The sequence below is a fragment of the Dinoponera quadriceps genome, unplaced genomic scaffold (genome assembly GCF_001313825.1).
Source record: "Dinoponera quadriceps isolate SergipeBrazil2010 unplaced genomic scaffold, ASM131382v1 scaffold4444, whole genome shotgun sequence".
NCBI classification, from domain to species: Eukaryota; Metazoa; Arthropoda; class Insecta; order Hymenoptera; family Formicidae; genus Dinoponera; species Dinoponera quadriceps.
Window position 1 is genome coordinate 548,255 of NW_014558991.1, and position 19,588 is coordinate 567,842.

The window sequence follows — 19,588 nt, forward strand, 5'->3', positions numbered from 1 at the left end:
TATATATATATATATAATACTTTGTTTTAATTTTGGTTTATGCACGTTCCTGATTTTTTCTCTTTTTCTTGAAATCATTGATACATTTATTATACTTTTCAATAGATTAGATGAAAAAAAATATATATATACATCTTCAAGGATAAGAGTGAGAGTAATTGTGAATGTGAGATGAATATATGATGCTGCGTGTAACGTGTAAATAACTTTTAAATTTGCATTAATAAAAGCGTGGTCAATGTTTTAAAGTAAACACTTTATTTCAACGAGGTAAGCCTTTCTGGTAATCAATATCTATTATATAGGGTGGTTTAAACCGCCAGCACCAGCATTATTTATAAACAATAATATAAACAATAATATATATCAGTGTAATTGATTAATTTATTAATTCATTGTACAATTGTTATCTCGTGTACTATATGGTAATTTCTTATGTATTATTCCGAATACGGCCGCTTATTCTTTATTTGAATAATTGCGCGCCAACTGATTCGCCATTTTTTTAATTTTGTAAGTTGTTACTATTGAATCATTCGAACCGAGCCCATTTATCAAACAAAGAGCACCACCAATGGATAACGTGTTCTCTGTCTTTCTAACATTCCACAGGTTCTCGCTCTTACGGTTTTTTAAAAGTGTAGTCGATGAAATAAAAGTTCCTATGACACACGATACGAATAATAATAGCTTATCACGTACATCTGTAGGCTAATTTATTTCGTCTCGAATAATATGTGCAAGGCAGAGGAGACATGATCGCTTAGCCGCTCTTATTTTCTCAGCTCGATTCATCCGACAGAATCTGTGCGTTATTCTCGTTCCAGTATTATTTAGAATTGACTGGTTGGTACCTATGTTATAAAATTCATTGGTAACAATGACGTTTTGAATTTGAACAAGTAGAAATGTAATGGCCGTTTACTGAACTGTGCCACCCGTGTCACGTAGCTCTAATCCAAAATGAAGATCTCCTTACAAACCATTACACTTTACAATTTTAAGTCGTACAAGGGAGAAGTGGTGATGGGTCCCTTCCACTCGTTCATGACGATCGTCGGACCTAATGGATCTGGTGAGAATTTTTCCTCAGTCTTTCTGTAGAACGTTACATTCGTTTCATCGAAATCGTTATTATTTTTCCACACAGTAAATTACAATTCGAATTGAATTAGATCGTCGTGTTTCTCGAAAGATTGATTACTTTTAATGGATTAAACTTTTTTTTATCTCTCTCTCTCTCTCTCTCTCTCTCTCTCTCTCTCTCTCTCTCTCTCTTTTCCTCTCTCCTTCCCTCCCTCGCTTTCTATTTTTAACGTTTCACATACTTTGATCATTTCATATTCGCTGAACAGAATATACAGGTACTTCATTAATCTATTTTAGGAAAATCGAATATTGTTGACGCCATACGTTTTGTATTGGGAGATGTATTAAGTAATTTGCGCGTTAAATGCTTCAGCGAACTCATTTATGGAGCTTCCATTGGAAAACCAATGAGCGAAAGGTGTTGGAAATATTTGTCCTCGTATTTGATTAATTTTCACTTATCCACAATCCATCATTTCATGTTCGTATTGCAGCACCTATGTAACAGCAACCTTTCTGATAGACGACAATGAAGAGAAGAGCTTCAGAAGGCTGATACAAGAAGGAGGCAGTCAGTATAAGATAGACAACAAGGTAGAGTTCTATTACGTTTACATACTATTATGTTTACATCTTTATTAATTAACGAATAAAAAAATTAATTCCTTTACCCACTGTCTTGCACAGATTGTCAAGAGTGATATTTATATGACTGCGCTGCGAGAATATGGTTTAGATATAAAAGTAGAGAACTTTCTGGTGACACAAGGCTACATCGAGTGTGTTGCACTGAAAACGCCAAAAGAACTCAATGCAATGTTCGAACAAATTAGCGGTTCATATGTGTACAAGGCAAATTACAGGCGGTACATTCCTTTCTTGCTATAAGTTTTATAAGTGTTATTCTTATAAATATATCATAAACTGCTTCGCACAAATTTATTGAGTGTTTATGTTACGACAGATTAAAGATGGAATTTGCACAAGTAGAAGATGAAATTCAGTTTATGCGACACATGAAAAGACAGTTAATAACAAATAAAAAATGCACTATAATGGAGAAAGAAAAAGCAGAAAAGTACTTAAAGCTGCAAGAACAATATGTACGTCAAGCCGTAACTATTTTCAATCTATAGTAAGATTGTTTCAAGCATTGTTTGTACTTCTCATATAATAAGGTATTCTCTAATAATTACAGAAGGAGGAGAAATTGAAATATCAATTAATTTGTCTGTTTCTCATTAAGAGAACAGTTGAATCCTTGCAGAATGAAGATAGAAATATCAAGTCCCGCAAAGAAGCGTATTTATGCGATAAGAAAAATACAATGCTTGTATTGGAACGTAAAAGGCAGCAACTTAAGCCGCTAATCAATTCTCTGGAAAACATTGAACGAAGCGTCCTGAAATTGGAGGATGTTGTTCGAGAAAAGAAGGCGGAACATGCTGTTTTCAGAGAAAGCATCTCATATTGGCAGAAGAAACGTGATAACGCTCGCGTATCTCTGGAAAACGCGGATTCGGCTCGCGACGTACACAATAAAATCGTTCAAGAATTACAGGAAGAACTAAAGCAGGTAGCCGACAAGTTAGCGGAGTTCAATAAAGTTTCGGAGCAGAGCGCCATAGAGCTCAGTGATTCCCAGGTACTGCGCTGATTTGATATCTCTGAACTGTCATAAAAATATGTAAGAGAATTTTTATTCTTCATCTTGTGCTTTTACGAAAAGCATCTGATGCAAGAAAAATATTTCCCCAAGGTTAAACGGTATTACGAACTGAAGAACACAGTTGAATACCAAGCGAAGGACTTAGTGAAGCAGATAAATGATATGAACCACGATCAGCAAGTAGATCGCGATCGTCTCGATAACGAGAACAGGCGGAAACAAGAATTGGAAGACAAGATGAAGCAGCTAGCGCTGAGGAAGGAGGACTTGAATATTCGTCTTAGGAAACTACAGAGTTCAGTAGCCGAATCCAGAGCGGTGTTAACGGAAAGCACAGCGCAGAAACAGCAGCTTATTGACAAGATTACCGAGACGAACGAGAAATCGTTGTCTTTAAAGGTCAACATCAAGAAAATCTTGGAGGAGCTTCAAGATGCCGATATCGACAATTACATGATCTCGCGGCAGAAGGAGAAAGCTGAAACGGTCAACGCGTTAAAGCAATTCTTTCCTGACGTGGTACTTCATTTCACACTTCTATATTAGTTATTATGTATACTTTTCGCGCAGAATAATGATGATTCTGTACACATAATCATTCGATTTGTAAAAGATTTCACGCGTGTATCCTGCTTTGCAGCACGACCGTTTATCTAATCTGTGCCGGCCTGTCCACTCGCGTTACAAAATCGCGATAATCAAAGTCTTCGGCAAGAATATGGACGCCATCGTCGTTGACACCATGAACACTGCAGTGAAGTGTATAAATTTTTTGAAACTGCATCGAATAGGGATCGAAAGATTTTTACCCCTTGACTCGTTGAAGCCGGAAGCTTTAAAAGAGAAATTACGGTAAATTGTAAAATAAAGCAAACAGAGAGTGTTCATTTCGCAATCGGAATATACATATGTAACATAATGTTTGCGATGTATCGTTGCACAGTGATATAGAAGCAAACGTCAAATTGTTGTACGATGTTCTACATATTTCATCCCCGCAAATACACAAGGCCGTTCTGTTTGCCACTAAAAACACTCTGGTATGTGAGACTCCCGAAGAGGCAAGAAGAGTGGCGTACGAAATTGATAGACGCGGTTACGATGTAATAATAATAATAATTTATGATAATAATTCTTGGAACGTTATATCGACATATTCATCACATTTCTTATTTACTGCGCTTGTATTTAGTGCATTTCAGTCGACGGATGTCTTTATCGTAGAGACGGTACGATATCCGGGGGAAAGACTGATCTGGTGAAAAAAGCCAAACAGTGGGAAGAACGGGACATAATTGCATTAAACGAGCACAAGGTTACACTCTTTTGATATTAACGAAATACAGCTTTTGCCTGTGATGTTTTTACACTAAATACAATTTCAGGATCAATTGAAGAAAGAGCTCTATTATTTACCCAGTGTCTCTTTGCTACAGTCTGAACTTGATGTAGTCGATGTGCAATTCAAAGCACTCGGTTTGAGAAATAAATTTATTGAAAAAGATCTAGAGGACACTGTAGGTATCAAACGGTTTACATATCATACTGCTTCTTCTCACAGTTTATCGGTAATGATAAAATTTGGTATCTTCACAGGAGGGTAAAATCGTTAAAATATGCGAAGAATCAACTGAGTATGATGTACAGTTATCTCTGTTATATGTACGAAACTCTTTAATTTATTTTGATATATTTATATACACATTGTATATATATATATAATATTAATTAATTCGTAAAGTAAAACGAAAAAAATCATCTCATTCCTATTGCTTGTGCAATTTTCAGGAGACAATATCAAAGATTCAAAGCGACATGCGAACAAGAGATGAAGAACTCCATGACGTGAAGAGACACATCTCTACGATCGAAGATTCAGTCTTCGCTAATTTTTGCAAAGACATCAACGTGCCGGATATCGACTATTACGAGAAGAATCATCTGTGGTATAAATTATTTCTAAGTTTCGCTGGTATAACATTTTGTTACGCACATGGAAGGAACATATTTTACGAAGTCAATCTTTAGGACGTGTCAAGAGCGGAAGAGGAAGCAAGTTGAACTTGAGAAACATCACGATCTTATTCGAAGTCAACTGCATTTCGAAAAAAACCGCGACATGGAAGGTACACGCACGATTGCAAATGCGATCTTCATTAATACAATCAGTTTCAAATCTACCACGATGTTCTCGTATGAATTTTGCGCGTGTTACATTTAACGAATAGGTAAAATTTCGAAATGGACGCTTATTATGGAGCAAGCCGATGCGATGTTGAGCAAAATGCATAAGCGGGAGCATTCTGCGAAGAACGCCATCGAACGGGAGGAGCAGAAGTTGTCGAAACTGCGGGAGGAATGCGCGATCGTAAAGGAGAATTTAACGAACGTGAAAGATAATATAACTCAATGCAGGTCGCAAATCGATGTCATCTCCGAGTCGTACCTGCAAGCTCAGAAAGCGCACATCGTTTTGCAAAATAATATAGAGCGGCAAAAAGCGAAGTGCGATAATATACTCAAAGAATGCAAGGTTTGCGAATATTTGGAGGCGATATCTCGATTCCACCCGAGATTCGTGCACGTATCAGACTAGAAGCATTGTTTCATCGATATTTGTAAAAGCATGACTGTTGTCCTCACAGATGGAAGACATCACTATTCCGATAATACCGGAAAGATCGCGTCAATCATCGGATCCAAGCAGTTCGAGTTCGATAACGGACTCGTCGATTGATTGGGATTTGTCTTCGAAGATCGATTTCTCACAATTTCCCAGAGACATCCGCGACAGCACAGAAGAGAATCTGCAGGACATCGTTGAACAGCGGAACGAAAAGCTCACGGAGATACAAAATGAAATTGAAGCTATAGTGGATCCTAATCTTAAGGTACGCAACATTTACATACTCTACACATATAAATCAGATACGAGAGATCAATCTCACAGCGTAAATGTAAAATAGCGCACACAGAAAAAACATACTGCATTCAAACAAGTATCACTTGTTTAGAGTATTTCACGAATTCATATATCCGCAAGTATAATCATGATATGCTTCATCATGAGCATTAAATTTATTCAAAGTACATTTTCTATCTTTGTAAGTTCAATACTTCAATCAAGAATATTGGATTAAAACACTAACATTGAAACTTCAGGTTATTTTTATCCCAGTTAACCGAATTTAAATTTTTCCGATAAAGTTTATAATATTCTTAGGAAGAAAATAAATTCTTCCTTTGAGTAAATGTTAGTGAGCTTTTCTAGTATTGTGACGAATATGGTTTAATACTATTATCAAGAAAATATTCCTTGTTTATGATAACCGTTAAAAGCAGAAAATAAAACTGAATAATTGCCTTTTTTCGAAGCACAATAATATCTTCTACAGGCTCAGGAAAACATGGACGCCGTGGTGCAGCAGATACAGGAGACAAATCAGAAACTTAAGAAGTTGCGCAAGAGATTTAACAGCATAAAGAAACAGTTCGACTCGGTGAAAAAAAAGAGATACGACCTGTTCTCAGAATGTGTGGAGCGCGTATCTGCGGAAATAGATCTTATATACAAAGTCAGTACATCCAATCGTGCGTGTACCGCAATGCACCTTCCGACACTCCGAGTGTCATCTGCATCAAAATCTCTTCAATTCTGCGCAGAGTTTGGTCAATAACCACACATCGGCTTGTGCCTTCATCTTGATGGAGAATCCCGAGGAGCCGTATGAAGGCGGTATAAATTACAGTTGCATAGCGCCGTCCAAGCGCTTCCAGCCGTTGCAGAATCTGTCCGGCGGCGAGAAGACGCTCGCCAGTCTGGCTTTGTTATTTGCATTTCAGCGGTATATGTCTTATCACTGTGGCGATGTAACGACAAATGGAAAGTCACTCGCGAAAGAAAGGTAGTCAGCTTTTCGTTCTGCTTACAGTTACAAACCGGCCCCGTTCTTCGTCATGGACGAGAGCGATGCAGCGTTGGATAATGTGAATATCAAGAATCTCGTGCGCGTCGTACAATCTCAAGTGGACACTACTCAATTTATAATAGTAAGCCTGCAGAAATCGTTGTACTTTTGCTCCGACGCTCTCCTAGGGGTTACCATCGAAGTGAGTCAATAATTGGCATTATTCTGTAACCTTTCCGTCGCGACGGTGCATTTTACTTTTGATTTCAGCCTGACTCAGAATGCACCCAGAGCAAAGCATTTGCCATTTTGTTGAGAGAATATAAGGAGAAACCTGGCGACAATATGGATATGAATTGAATATTTCAATCAGCCAAATCATCAGCCAATCAATCACAGTGTCATTTAATTTATGAACTTGTCTCCGGTAAAAATGGACTATTGTTGTTTGGAGACATGTGTAAACCATGATTTCTCAAGTTATCTTACGAATTGTTAAATACTAATCGGTAAAGTGTTTTAAAACAGATTTTCATATTTGAGGCGCAATACGATATTCAGGAAATCCAGATTTTGATTTTGCGCGCCTTTTACTTTTAGTCTTTATGTTTTAATTATTAAATTTTTATTTTTTATTTTATCAACTTTTAATTTTGTTAAGTTTTAATTTTTTAATTTCAATTTTTAGTTTTGTTAGATTTTAATTTTTTAATTTCACTTTTTTAATTTTAGTTCTTAATTTTGTTAAATTTTGACTTCAATTTTAATTTTTAAGTTTAAATTTTCAATTCTGTTAGATTACAATTTATCGCAAGCGCGCGTTTAACTTATATGAAACAATACGAATTACATATAGGAGGCATTAATTTATTATATATGTTGCAATATAATGATTCGAAATAAAGTGTCCTTTATTCGTGCACATAAACAAGGTATATAATCAATAAATAAAAGTCTTGAATGTGTTACGACATTTCACAAAATATTCTTGTTTATCCTATATTTAGATACGTTATTTGCATACGTCTTCTCCGAGACACGACTTGGCGACAACGTCGAGTAAGGATTACGACAATATTTAGAGCAATTACCGCCATCGCCATGATTGCATTAGCGGAATGGTCATACGCAGATCTGTAGTTCCCATCAGTGCACGCTTGACGCATTCATCTAAGCTGCAACGCGACGATCGAAGACGAGAATGACTTAACGCCGATCGCAAAGGTCGAAGGGAGATTTATTTTAATTACATGTGCTGTTAGAAATTCTGTTAATTCAACAGCATTTCTTTTTATGCATAATCCACAGAAACAGTACGCACACACAGATGTGTGTGTAAAAGTTGTAATTATTTCATTTTCAAAAGTCAAAATTATCAATGGAGAGATACGGGCATGATTAAGTTCTTCAGTTCGTCCTTTAAATAATTATAGGGGCAATCTCTGTATCGGCGCGCGCAGAGCTTCCTAATCGACTACTGATGCGAGTTCTGCGACGAAACGGTGCCGATTGTGTTGTCCTGCACATTAAACATAGTAGCGACTCTGATTTACAACGCTGGTAACGAACGCCGAGGTGCGGGTCAATGCGGTCTATTGCGGCTAACGCCTTGTAAAGTAAGACACACTCGCTCGGGGAATGCGGCCAAAATGATGATTGTCGTTTAATAAACTGATTAAGTGGTAACGACCGCGTCTTTCGGTATTGGGCCGCGACAGTTACTGGCGCTAACTGATAAAAACGAGGCGGAACGCTATCGCGAAGTAGGTCGTTGCAATTCGCATTTTAATGGAGCGGACACGCGCTCGACGACGCAAGGATGCGCCCGAAGTGAGGAGGTACTTGAATCGCTTGGTATTAAAAGGACGTAACATCGCGAATAACAATGTGTTGTTATTACAAATCTCTCTCTCTCTCTCTCTCTCTCTGTGCAGATGAAATTCACATTGACAAATAATAATCATCCCAGGTAGATATATTTCGATATATTGTCTGGAAAAAATGTCTATATATAGTGAAATATAATCATGTAAAATTATGTATTATTATATATGAATGTATGTAATTACGTATGAGGTAATGATATACATGATTATATATACGCGACCACATCCTCTTGATATTGAAGGTTCGCGTTTGATTGAAGAAATCGAGTATGAAGTGTCGACGGCATATGATGTATCGCGCATGCAACCCTTAAGTATAAGGTGACGACCTCCATTCCGCTGCGTCGTACCGCATCTAACAATACGCGGAATAATGGTTCTAAGCTAACAATATGGACACGAGCACTCATGTGCTTCCATGAACTCATCGCGACGCTGTTTAACGAGGACTTTGATATCGAGAGCGGTAAACAATATTGAGATGTTGGATAGTTATCGCTCAAAATGCCCGTCGAATATCGATCAACGTTGTTCAGTGTTGTTCAATTAATGTTAAGAGTCGACGAACAGCTCTCATTGTTAATTACTGTATATACCGATGGTTCTGAAGATACCACTAATTTTTAATTAGATCACACATATTTAGGTCGTCGGTGGTGACCGTTCTAAAAATCCCGAAACGACGATTTCACTCTCTCATTATTAATTCTATAATTTCAGGAAGCCAACGTGAAACGATCTCCCGTGGAAGATCCGAGCTTGCCTCGCGAGGGACTGCTCTCTCTCTTTCTCTCTCTTTTTCTTCCTCCTGCTAGAGAAACAAAAATGATCTGTCGGCGAGTGCAACGAGGAAGGAAATGAACAAGTACACAAGCCCAAGGAAAGGGGTCGCGGGAGAGGGACGGCGAGGGGGTGGCTGCGGAATAAGGTGGCGGGAGTACCGCCGGGCGCCTCGTAAAAGCGGAGAGGATGATGACCTCCCCTACATCATGCAGAACATCTGCTAAATAAATGATACGACGGTTCGCACGAGTCTAGTTGCCCTCAGCCTCCGATGGAGTCGGGACTAGGATCTGGACCCACGATCTCCTGAGTCCGCCAGTCCATCCCTGCTGGAACGAGAGAGGATCGCCGATGAGGCGCCGGGCCGTAGAGCTGGCCGCGGGGCTCTTCGTGGTCCAGCTGCTGCTGCTGGGCCAGGTCGATGCTGCAAGGAACCGGCCGAGGAAACAACGCTCCAAGCCCGCGGCTCTGCAGGCGCAGCAGCCCGATAACGATTACGATTACGATTACTATGGGAGCTACGATGAGTACGAGGAGAAGAACGGTGAGCCTTGATTAGCGCGGGAGATGTAGAATCGAGAGCGAGGAACGCAACTGGAAAATCTCTGTGGAGAATGAAACGTCGTCCGATCCTTCGGACTTTCTTTAATCACTCTCGGACACATCTTAGACGTATTTCGAATTTTTCTCGTGTTGCCTGGTCGTGGAAGTTGTGAAGGTCAGAAGATGTTTCGATTGTTCAGACGTCTCTCTTGGACGTTTGTGTTAAAAATATATATTTGCAATATAAGTACACTTTATACTCGAGTCATCTTTTATAAATCTCAAATCTCACAATCGAAAATGTATCTTGATGAGGGGAAATTTAATTTGCTGTGTCATAAAATAAAGACCATGACGGGTACCACGTAAATAGAAAAAAACGACGTTCCGCACTGCGAACGCAGTGTTAACGTCGCGAAACGCCGGAAGTCTCGTGTCGGAGATCAATCTCGTTAAGTCGCCGTACGAAACGATTAATCGCTCGTTTTAATCAGAACCGCGCAATTAATACCGTTTGCTTCGGCCTGTTAACTCAAATGCGATTTAATCCGGCTTGCGGTTAACGAAAATTTCCGGTCTAGTCGGTCAGCTTCTGCTTCCTCGTAGATATTATTGTAGAAGGACGTTAAAACGTGCATCTTGTCGCAAACTCGTAATCCAAGCGATCATTATTATAACAATAAGGCTTCTTCGATGATAATAATTTTCTATTTGCGATCGTTTGTTCAGAAACCACAACGACGTCGCCATCGCCATTGCCTGTGATACCAAGCACACGACTTTCGGGTAAGCCTATATGATTTGCAAAAGCTCTGCATTATTTCAGTGAAGCATCGCGGAACCAATATGGAGAACTGATTGTAATTATTGTAATTGCTAAATGCAGAATGGTCCGAATCGGCGATCGAAGGTACGCAGGCTACGTATAGATTGGAAACACCTACGGACTTACCAGCTCCAACAACAACTCGACTTTATAACCGTGGTACGTGATGATAAATTCGAAATGACAAATTTTTCTTTTTCATCTTGGAAAGGATAAAAACATCTATTTGATGTATTCAAAGTCACCATCAATATGAAAGTGAAAATGTACGTTACAGATTCGGAAGAAACTAGTTCGACATCCGAACGGGATCGACCGGTGAGTTTCAAATAACTAATGATGGAGAAAAAGTTTATGATGTTACAATTTGCGAGGAATTTTATACGTTTCATCGAAATTTTTTCTAGACTCCTACGGAAATCTTACCGGGTGAAAGTAATGTGTTCAATTCTGTTGCTGTACCTGGGCCACGGGTAATTATTCGGTTTCTCGTTTAAGAATTAGTTAATGAATAACTCTTCGGGAGAATATTTATTCAAGTTTATGAAGAAATTATTCACGAATATAATAGGGCGAACCTGGTCGACCCGGAGACATCGGTCGTCCAGGCGATGTGGGATTTCCTGGACATCCCGGCACCCCTGGAATTCCTGGACCACCTGGACCTCCAGGACCTATACCTGATGTGAGAAATTTATTCTTGTAATTAACAAACATGATTTTGTTTCTTTAGAATATTATTTGTGCAAGATGCTCGCACACACGAGCAAAATTCATGTTGTATATATGTATTTATATTTTTAAGAGACACATAATGTATATTATTAAGGCAAAATATATGTATATTTTTTTGTGGTAATAGGTATCTCTATATTATCAACAATTGGCTTTATCTCAAGCGAATCAGGATAAAGGCCCGACCGGTGCAGCGGCATCATTATATGGTCCGGACGCGTTTTCTTACATGCAGGCGCAAACAGGACCAATGGGTCCGCGAGGTCCTCCAGGTATGTGATAATTTTAACAATTTTACTGTGAAAAAAGTAAAAGATTACATTATTATACGTTCGTTTTAGGTCCTCCCGGAGCTCCTGGTCCTCAGGGTTTTCAAGGTACACGCGGCGAACCCGGTGAGCCAGGGGCTTCAGGCCCTCCTGGCGCGCCAGGTCCGCGAGGTCTTCCAGGATTGCCTGGGAAAGATGTAAGATTATAATTCAAAGTCTCCGCATTTTTTAAAACGAAAAGTTAGAATTGCACACAATTACTCTAGCAGAAAATTCAGATAATTTCATTCAATTGCTTGGAAAAATTTTACGTTCATAAAAATTCCATTTATCTTCTTTCTTAGAAACTAGTGCATTTGTACTTTTTTAGTGATCAAATGGTCTTTCATACGAGATCATTATTAATTTTAATTAAGGTGCCTTGTGTTTTTCATTAATGATAGGGCGTTAGTGGAGAAGATGGCGAGACCGGTCCCCAAGGATCGCCTGGTCCTGTGGGTCCACGTGGTCTCCCAGGAATGCCTGGACTCACGGGAATAAAAGGCCATCGTGGTTTCCCTGGTCTGGACGGAGCCAAAGGAGAACAAGGAGCTCCTGGCGAGAAAGGATCTATGGGTGCACCTGGACCCATGGGGTCGATAGGGCAAATGGTACTTAAAAATCTAAGCATTTATTATATCAATATATATTACACGTAATTTTTAAAACAGTATTCATGAAAAAATATTTTTCCTAGTTACAAAATTACTGATGTTTAAGAAATTAATATTGAAAGAATAAAAATTGTGTGGAACATTTCCATACACAAATATTCGCTATTATTAACACAGGGACCAGCAGGACCACGCGGTGAAAGAGGTAGAGAAGGCCCATCGGGCCCTCCTGGAATGAAAGGCGTTGACGGAATTTATGGGCCGCCCGGACAACCTGTGAGTGAGCTCTGTTTAAACAATCTACAATTCTAAGATGTAGAAACTATCTAAGAAATGTTTCTGAAAGAATAAACATTTTTTACATATTTAGCATAATATTAAGAATTTTTGTTTGAACATAACATTAATGTCGTTTCAGGGTGCCGTGGGTAAACCTGGCTCACCAGGATTCCCAGGCAATCCTGGGGCTAAGGGAGATCAAGGAGCGCAAGGACCGAAAGGAAGCCAGGGTTTGCAAGGTCCGCGAGGTAAGATATTTTCGTTATTATCCACATTAAAGTAAGAAGAAACTTTTTCTCGCTTAGTTTTATTAAATTATAAACATTTGTTGATTTTATCATTTTCTAAGTTCTTTTCTGTCATTTTTCTGTAAAAGGTAATGTAAATACTCGAAACTTGAGTATCTAAGATTATTTTTATGATCATGATCAATGAGAAATAAATTAGTAGGACCAAATTTAGAAGTACTTACGAATAAGTATGTCATATTTATGAAAAAAATATCCTCCCGACTGTGATATTAACTCATATTTTCCGACAAAGGCGAAAGTGGTCGTCCAGGGCAGCCTGGTGAAACGGGCCCGCAAGGTCCGCAAGGCAAAGACGGAATTCCCGGCGAAAAAGGAACTACTGGAGCATTAGGACCCGCTGGTGTGCCCGGATTTCCAGGTGCACGAGGTCAGCCCGGGATAGCAGGCAATCCTGGCGTTCCTGGAGCCAAAGGAGCACCCGTATGTATAATTAACGCGTTACTCAGAATTACACGATAATTGTTCATTAGGCTGTGTACAACTTTGGTATTTTTACAGGGTCTTTCTGGCGAAAGGGGTTTTAAAGGCGATGCCGGTGTAAAAGGAGACGCGGGAGTACCCGGTCCACGTGGGCTTCCAGGACCGCCAGGGAATGAAGGGAAAAGGGGAAAAAGAGGAATGCGTGGACCAGTCGGTGCTGCGGGCCCTTCCGGAGAACGTGGTGTATCTGGAGCGCGAGGTCTTCCTGGGCCGGACGGTCCTGTCGGGCCTCAAGGTATAGTTTATTATACATTTTAGAGTTTGGATATTTTAAAATGTTGAAGATGAAAATTTTACTTATTATATTTATATTATGATAACATTACATGTTATCATAATATAAATTTTATTAATTGATGAACAACTAAATGGAAGTTAAATGTAACTTCTATTTTTGGCAGTTATTATTACTCGGTAGGATTTCTTTCCGCAAAATATTTTTCACTTGCAACGTTTCTTTTCCCAAAATGATATGAGCGCGATAATTACAATGAATTGTCAGTGATCACAATTACGAATTACTTGCAGGACAGCCCGGTGATCGTGGTCCCGCTGGAGCGGTTGGGCCGAAAGGATCTACCGGAGACCCTGGACGGCCTGGATCGCCGGGACTACAGGTTCATAAATATATTTTGAAGTTATCTTTCGTAGCCATACTGTAGTCATAGTACATACAAATATTGATTAAACATTTCAGGGTGCGCGTGGTTTAATGGGTAGACCCGGCGCCCCCGGCAAACCAGGTAATCCTGGCGAGCGTGGGATTCAAGGTGCGGATGGTAAGCCCGGGGAGCAAGGTCCGTCTGGATTGCAAGGTCTACCGGGACCATTAGGAACGCCTGGAGAGAGAGGATATCCCGTAATCTATTAATGGTTCTTCGTAAATTAGTATACTCGGATTTTTCGAACTAGAGAAAGACTCACAAAGAAGCGCAAGAAAATGTGTAACATATCGTGTAACATTTTATTATTTTTACTATATTCTCATATTATCTTCTATATTCCTAAAAAAAAACAAATTTGTATTTCATATGTATGAATTTTTTAATACAATAAAATTTGTGGCATCGCATATACACAGGGAGAACCAGGGAAGGACGGTGAGGCTGGTAACCCGGGTCCGCCTGGTCCAAGAGGTGACATGGGCAAGGAAGGACCTCCGGGAGTGCAAGGACCACCTGGGCCATCGGGAAGCGATGGTGCGAGAGGTCCTCCGGGACCCGTCGGGCCCAGAGGTTTTCAAGTACGCAGCATAGAAATGTATTTACATTTTCGCGATACACGGAACAAACGACGTTGTTGTTGTTTCTACGTGCGAGTGAAACTTACATTTATTTCAGGGTCTCCCAGGCGCCGCCGGTAATTCAGGCCTTCCAGGCAAAGATGGGGAAGCGGGCGTGCAAGGGCCTCCTGGCCCACTGGGATCGGTTGGCAACAGAGGTGAACGAGGATTTCCGGGAGAAAGAGGACCAATGGGGCCGGCAGGACCCATGGGTCTAAGGGGGGAAATCGGAGCGCAAGGCGTTGATGGTCTCACTGTAAGTTATTATAGGCTGTATGTGCTGAATCTTGACATAGTGTACGGAGTTCGAATGAATCAAGTACTCTTCAGTCTTATTCCAAAATTGGTAAGAAAGTTTGTAACATGTCTTTATTTGAATAAAACCATTTTTTTGTAGACGGTTTAAAAATAAACTCTCCAACCAATAAGATTTACCTCCAGCATAACTTCACATTTAGCATTATAGATTGATCCATTCTAATTCTAAACACCTTTAATGATAATTAAAGGATGATATTCGGAGTATATCTAAATATTGCTCTGTAAAATATGAAATTTTATATATTTACGTACACTTGTGTATATATATTTCAGGGGTTACCAGGACCTAAAGGAGACCAAGGAAATTCTGGCCCACCGGGATTACTAGGGCTTCCTGGTCCAAGAGGACTACCCGGAGAATCTGGACAGAAAGGAGAAAGAGGAGCGTTTGGACCGCTTGGGCCCGAAGGTCCTTCAGGTAGTATTTCACATCATTTGTATTGCGAATAATCTATTACATTCAATTATTTCAGATCGAGTTACTGCAAAAGATTAATGCTGATCTAACAATGTATACAATTTTAACATTAATAGTTTATTTAAATTAATTTTTTGTTTGAATCTGTTTGTCGCAGGACGTATTGGGGAGCGTGGTCCGCAGGGAGAAGTTGGTCCTCCTGGTCCCCCTGGAGAACCAGCGGAACGTGGTGATCCTGGTCCACCTGGTCCTACTGGCGAGCCTGGAGCCCCTGGAAACCCAGGAGAAAGAGGTCTTCAGGGATTACAGGGAATTCAGGGTTTCCCGGGCCAACAAGGGTTAATAGGACTTCCTGGTTTGAAGGGTGATCGCGGCTACACGGGCTTAAAGGGGGAACAAGGAAACTCAGGACTACCTGGTAACGAAAAAGTAGCTCTATGCTGTTTTAACCAATGCTGATTGAACCAATGAATATAGTCGCTTCTAATTGAGAGAATTATCTCACGCAATTTCTATAAACGGGTAATAGGCAGTCCCGGCGAAGTTGGACCGCCAGGACTTACTGGACTTACCGGTGCTAAGGGAATCAGAGGCGAGCCGGGTGCTCGAGGTGAATCTGGTCTAATGGGACCACCTGGTATCGCGGGGCAAGTTGGTCCATCGGTAAGTCATGATTATTTCGTTCTAGCAGTAATGAAACGATAGGTAGACCTATCTATTTATTCTAAGCATTTTGCAACGAATAACGGTATGTACAATACCAAAAACCGCCGTCATTAAAAATGTTTCAGGGTCCACCAGGGAATACAGGGTCACCTGGTGCTCCAGGATTGCCTGGTATAAAAGGCAGCGCGGGTGACATCGGACGTCCTGGACTTCCAGGTCCTATTGGTAATCCTGGTCCACCCGGGATAGATGGAAGTAAAGGAGAAAGCGGATCTCAAGGACCTCAAGGACCAGTTGGTCCTCAAGGACACCAAGGCGCACCCGGCGAGAGAGGTCTGCCAGGTTTACCCGGTTCTCCTGGTTCCATAGGAAACAGGGGATTACGTGGAGCATCGGTAAGCAAAAATTCTTCGTCATGTTCAATATCATGGAAAATATTTTAATTTTGAAGAGTTATTTTACTTGCAGAAAGAGAGAGGGAGAGAGAGAGAGAGTTAGAGAGAGTTTATTTATTTGTACGTATTTCATTGTTATCGCAGGGTGAAACTGGACAACCAGGAAAGCCAGGAATGGAAGGACCGCCTGGGCCACCCGGCATAATAGGTCCTCCTGGTCCTACCGGTCACGTAGGGGAAGCAGGACCGGAAGGACCGATTGGAAAACCAGGACCGCCGGGAATAAGTGGCCGACCTGGAGACAAGGGACCGCCTGGTATACCTGGTGCAACAGGTCTATCTGGTCCTCCTGGATTACCAGTATGTTCTTTTTAATTTATACGAAGCGACATCATGAAGAATTATGTCAATAGCTGTAAATTGATGTATTTCCGTTTCGACAGGGACCACCTGGACAAGCGGGACCCGCGGGACTTCCCGGAGAACGTGGATCGAAAGGAGAAGCGGGTCCACAAGGTGTGGAAGGTCCACAGGTAAATTAAATCTATGCTACTTTTTATATATTAGGATTTGAAATGAAGTTACATTAATTACTAGTAAATTAACAAGGAATTTTCAACTTCCAGGGACCACGAGGAAAACCTGGCCCGGCAGGTCTCGAAGGAGTAAAGGGTGATCGCGGAGAAGAAGGACAGAAAGGTGCTAAGGGACATCGTGGATTCAATGGGTTGCAAGGGTTGCCCGGATCTTCTGGATTGCCGGGAGAGAAGGGTATGCCTGGCTTGCCAGGACTTCCTGGTAAAGACGGAGAACCTGGGATCAGAGGTAGTCCTGGGCGAGATGGTAGCCCAGGACCCATCGGATTTCTAGGGAATCCTGGACCAAGAGGTCCGCCTGGGGAAGAAGGACGTCATGGATCACAGGGTCCTCCAGGACCTCCCGGACCACCTGGTCCTCCCGGAGAACTTGGTTTCGGATACGATGTCGCATCTCTAGCAGCACTTATAGGTAAGATTTTATTAAGTTGAAACACAATATACGCGCAAATATTATTTGATATTAATTTTCACACGACGCAAAAGTCTTCTAAAATGCACTTCAAATATTTCGAAATATTTTAAATATTTTTTTACTAAATATTGAGATACTTTAATATTTCTTTAATGTTTTTGTAAAATAGAGAAATACTTTTTAATTTTTCCCATTGGACGTCATTTAGATATTTATATTTTTAACACGAGTTAAATTTTTAATTATATTTTTAAATACATGCGTATATCTTGAGATACTGAGAAATATTAATTTTAATAATTTCTTAATTTTTGCAACTCGCACAGGACAAGGTCAGACCAAAGGACCTGATCCACTTGGCGATGAACCGCCGAGGATATTTGGCAAGGATATCACTGAAGAGGAAAGAAGAGAATTACTTCAGAAAGCGTACGAAAACTTAAAGTCCTCCTTTCAAAAGTTGGTGAAGCCGGATGGTCAAAAGAATTCACCGGCGAAAACCTGTCGAGATTTATTTGTCGCGTATCCAGATAAATTATCCGGTGAGTTTCGCAAGATCACTGCATAGATTGTACAAAGACTACTGCATTCTTTTGGGTCAAAGTGGGTCATAATGTTTGCTGGGATCATTTAAAATAGCAAAAATAGCATAAATTTACATATGATTTATATATTACAGGCGAATATTGGATTGATCCGAACGAAGGGGATATTCGAGATGCGATCTTGGTGCATTGTGATGCTGGGAGACGCGCTACCTGTGTTTTGCCAAATCCTCCTCGTTCACCGGAAATCACTCACATCACCGATCAGCAGGAAACTTGGCTGAGCGAGATAGACAACGGCATGAAGGTTGTTTTATATCTTTTATACGCCTCATAATTCCGTATTATTACGTAATAGTCAACGTGTAAAAAAAGATGCTCAGAAGATATTCACAAATTTCGACATTTCATCTTTGCACTTTTTCTTCTCAGATCACATACAAGGCGGACAACAATCAAATCAGCTTCTTGCAGCTGCTCTCGAGGCACGCGCGACAAAACATTACGTATCATTGTAAAAATAGCGTGGCATACTTCGATTACGAGCGAAAAACGTACAGAAGAGGCTTGAAGCTTCTGGCTTGGAACGACGTCGAGCTGACGCCACGGGGCAACCAACGTCACAGATACGAGATGATAATGGATGAGTGCAAGGTAAATCAAATTCCATTCTCTTTGTGTAATTTTCTCCACTAGACATATGCGATCCATCAAACGAGTCGGAGTGATAATTGATAAATTATCTATTTGTTGATTAGCAGCTCCATCAAGATCACTGGGGCAAAACAGTCGTTTTGTACGAGACGGACAAACCCATAAGGCTTCCTATTCTAGACATGGCTTTGCGTGATATCGGCCGACCCGAACAGAGCTTTTCCGTGGAGATCGGCGCAGCTTGTTACGAATAACAGGAAATGTACAACGCGCCATCTTATTACGAACACCGTCGTTTTTCATATCGCATATTGCTAAGGGAACGAAGTCTTCCAATGTGTCTTAAGGATGCTTAAGAACCCGACGACGGCTGTACGTTAATACCATTTCTTATTTTTTACAAGTTTATACGGTAGAAATTAAACGTCACTTAACTTAATCCGCGATGGCCTGTACTGCATATGTTCGCTGTCCTTTCTGTTCAAGTTCTCTCGAATAGCGAGAGTAATTTAGAAATTACTTGGCAGAATTGTCTGTAAGCTAGTGTTGCACCTCTTACATTCTAAGAACAAGTTGGAAATCGACAAGGGAAAACCGCGATGTTATCGGACGATTCGACATCCGGAGAAATCATTTCCTCCGTTCTGGATATTACTCGTACTGAGTAGCGGAGGAAAGGCTGGATATTTCTGGGCACAAAGACATGTCGCGTAACATGTGCGAGTCGATATGCGCGTTATGTCAGAATATTATGTACATAATAACAGATAAGTTCTATTTACATCGCTCCTACTCGCGCAACTATCTGCAGAAATACAATTGTATGTGCATAATGAAACTCATTATGAGTCTCAAAATCGTTACC

The 19,588-nt window shown here is 40.4% G+C and overlaps 1 protein-coding gene across 1 annotated transcript; it reads left to right on the forward strand.

The window, feature by feature from the left end:
- The first annotated feature begins 1,011 nt into the window (after positions 1 to 1,011).
- LOC106750023 (collagen alpha-1(II) chain-like) lies at positions 1,012 to 19,370 on the forward strand. Its single transcript, XM_014630027.1, is given in 45 exon segments — positions 1,012 to 1,075; positions 1,387 to 1,507; positions 1,584 to 1,683; positions 1,777 to 1,955; positions 2,054 to 2,192; positions 2,288 to 2,734; positions 2,849 to 3,277; positions 3,399 to 3,610; positions 3,702 to 3,861; positions 3,951 to 4,073; positions 4,144 to 4,275; positions 4,547 to 4,704; positions 4,787 to 4,884; positions 4,987 to 5,291; positions 5,404 to 5,649; positions 6,154 to 6,258; positions 6,422 to 6,603; positions 6,691 to 6,868; positions 9,675 to 9,879; positions 10,982 to 11,022; positions 11,112 to 11,177; positions 11,276 to 11,389; positions 11,567 to 11,711; positions 11,781 to 11,905; positions 12,152 to 12,358; positions 12,539 to 12,637; positions 12,780 to 12,888; positions 13,184 to 13,371; positions 13,450 to 13,666; positions 13,960 to 14,048; positions 14,129 to 14,290; positions 14,513 to 14,674; positions 14,772 to 14,969; positions 15,363 to 15,482; positions 15,485 to 15,512; positions 15,610 to 15,870; positions 15,982 to 16,115; positions 16,244 to 16,513; positions 16,658 to 16,873; positions 16,957 to 17,046; positions 17,140 to 17,521; positions 17,851 to 18,066; positions 18,204 to 18,376; positions 18,502 to 18,723; positions 18,831 to 19,370. Coding segments are annotated over 45 exon segments (7,749 nt in total). The 5' UTR covers positions 1,012 to 1,026; the 3' UTR covers positions 18,978 to 19,370.
- Positions 19,371 to 19,588: the final 218 nt, after the last annotated feature.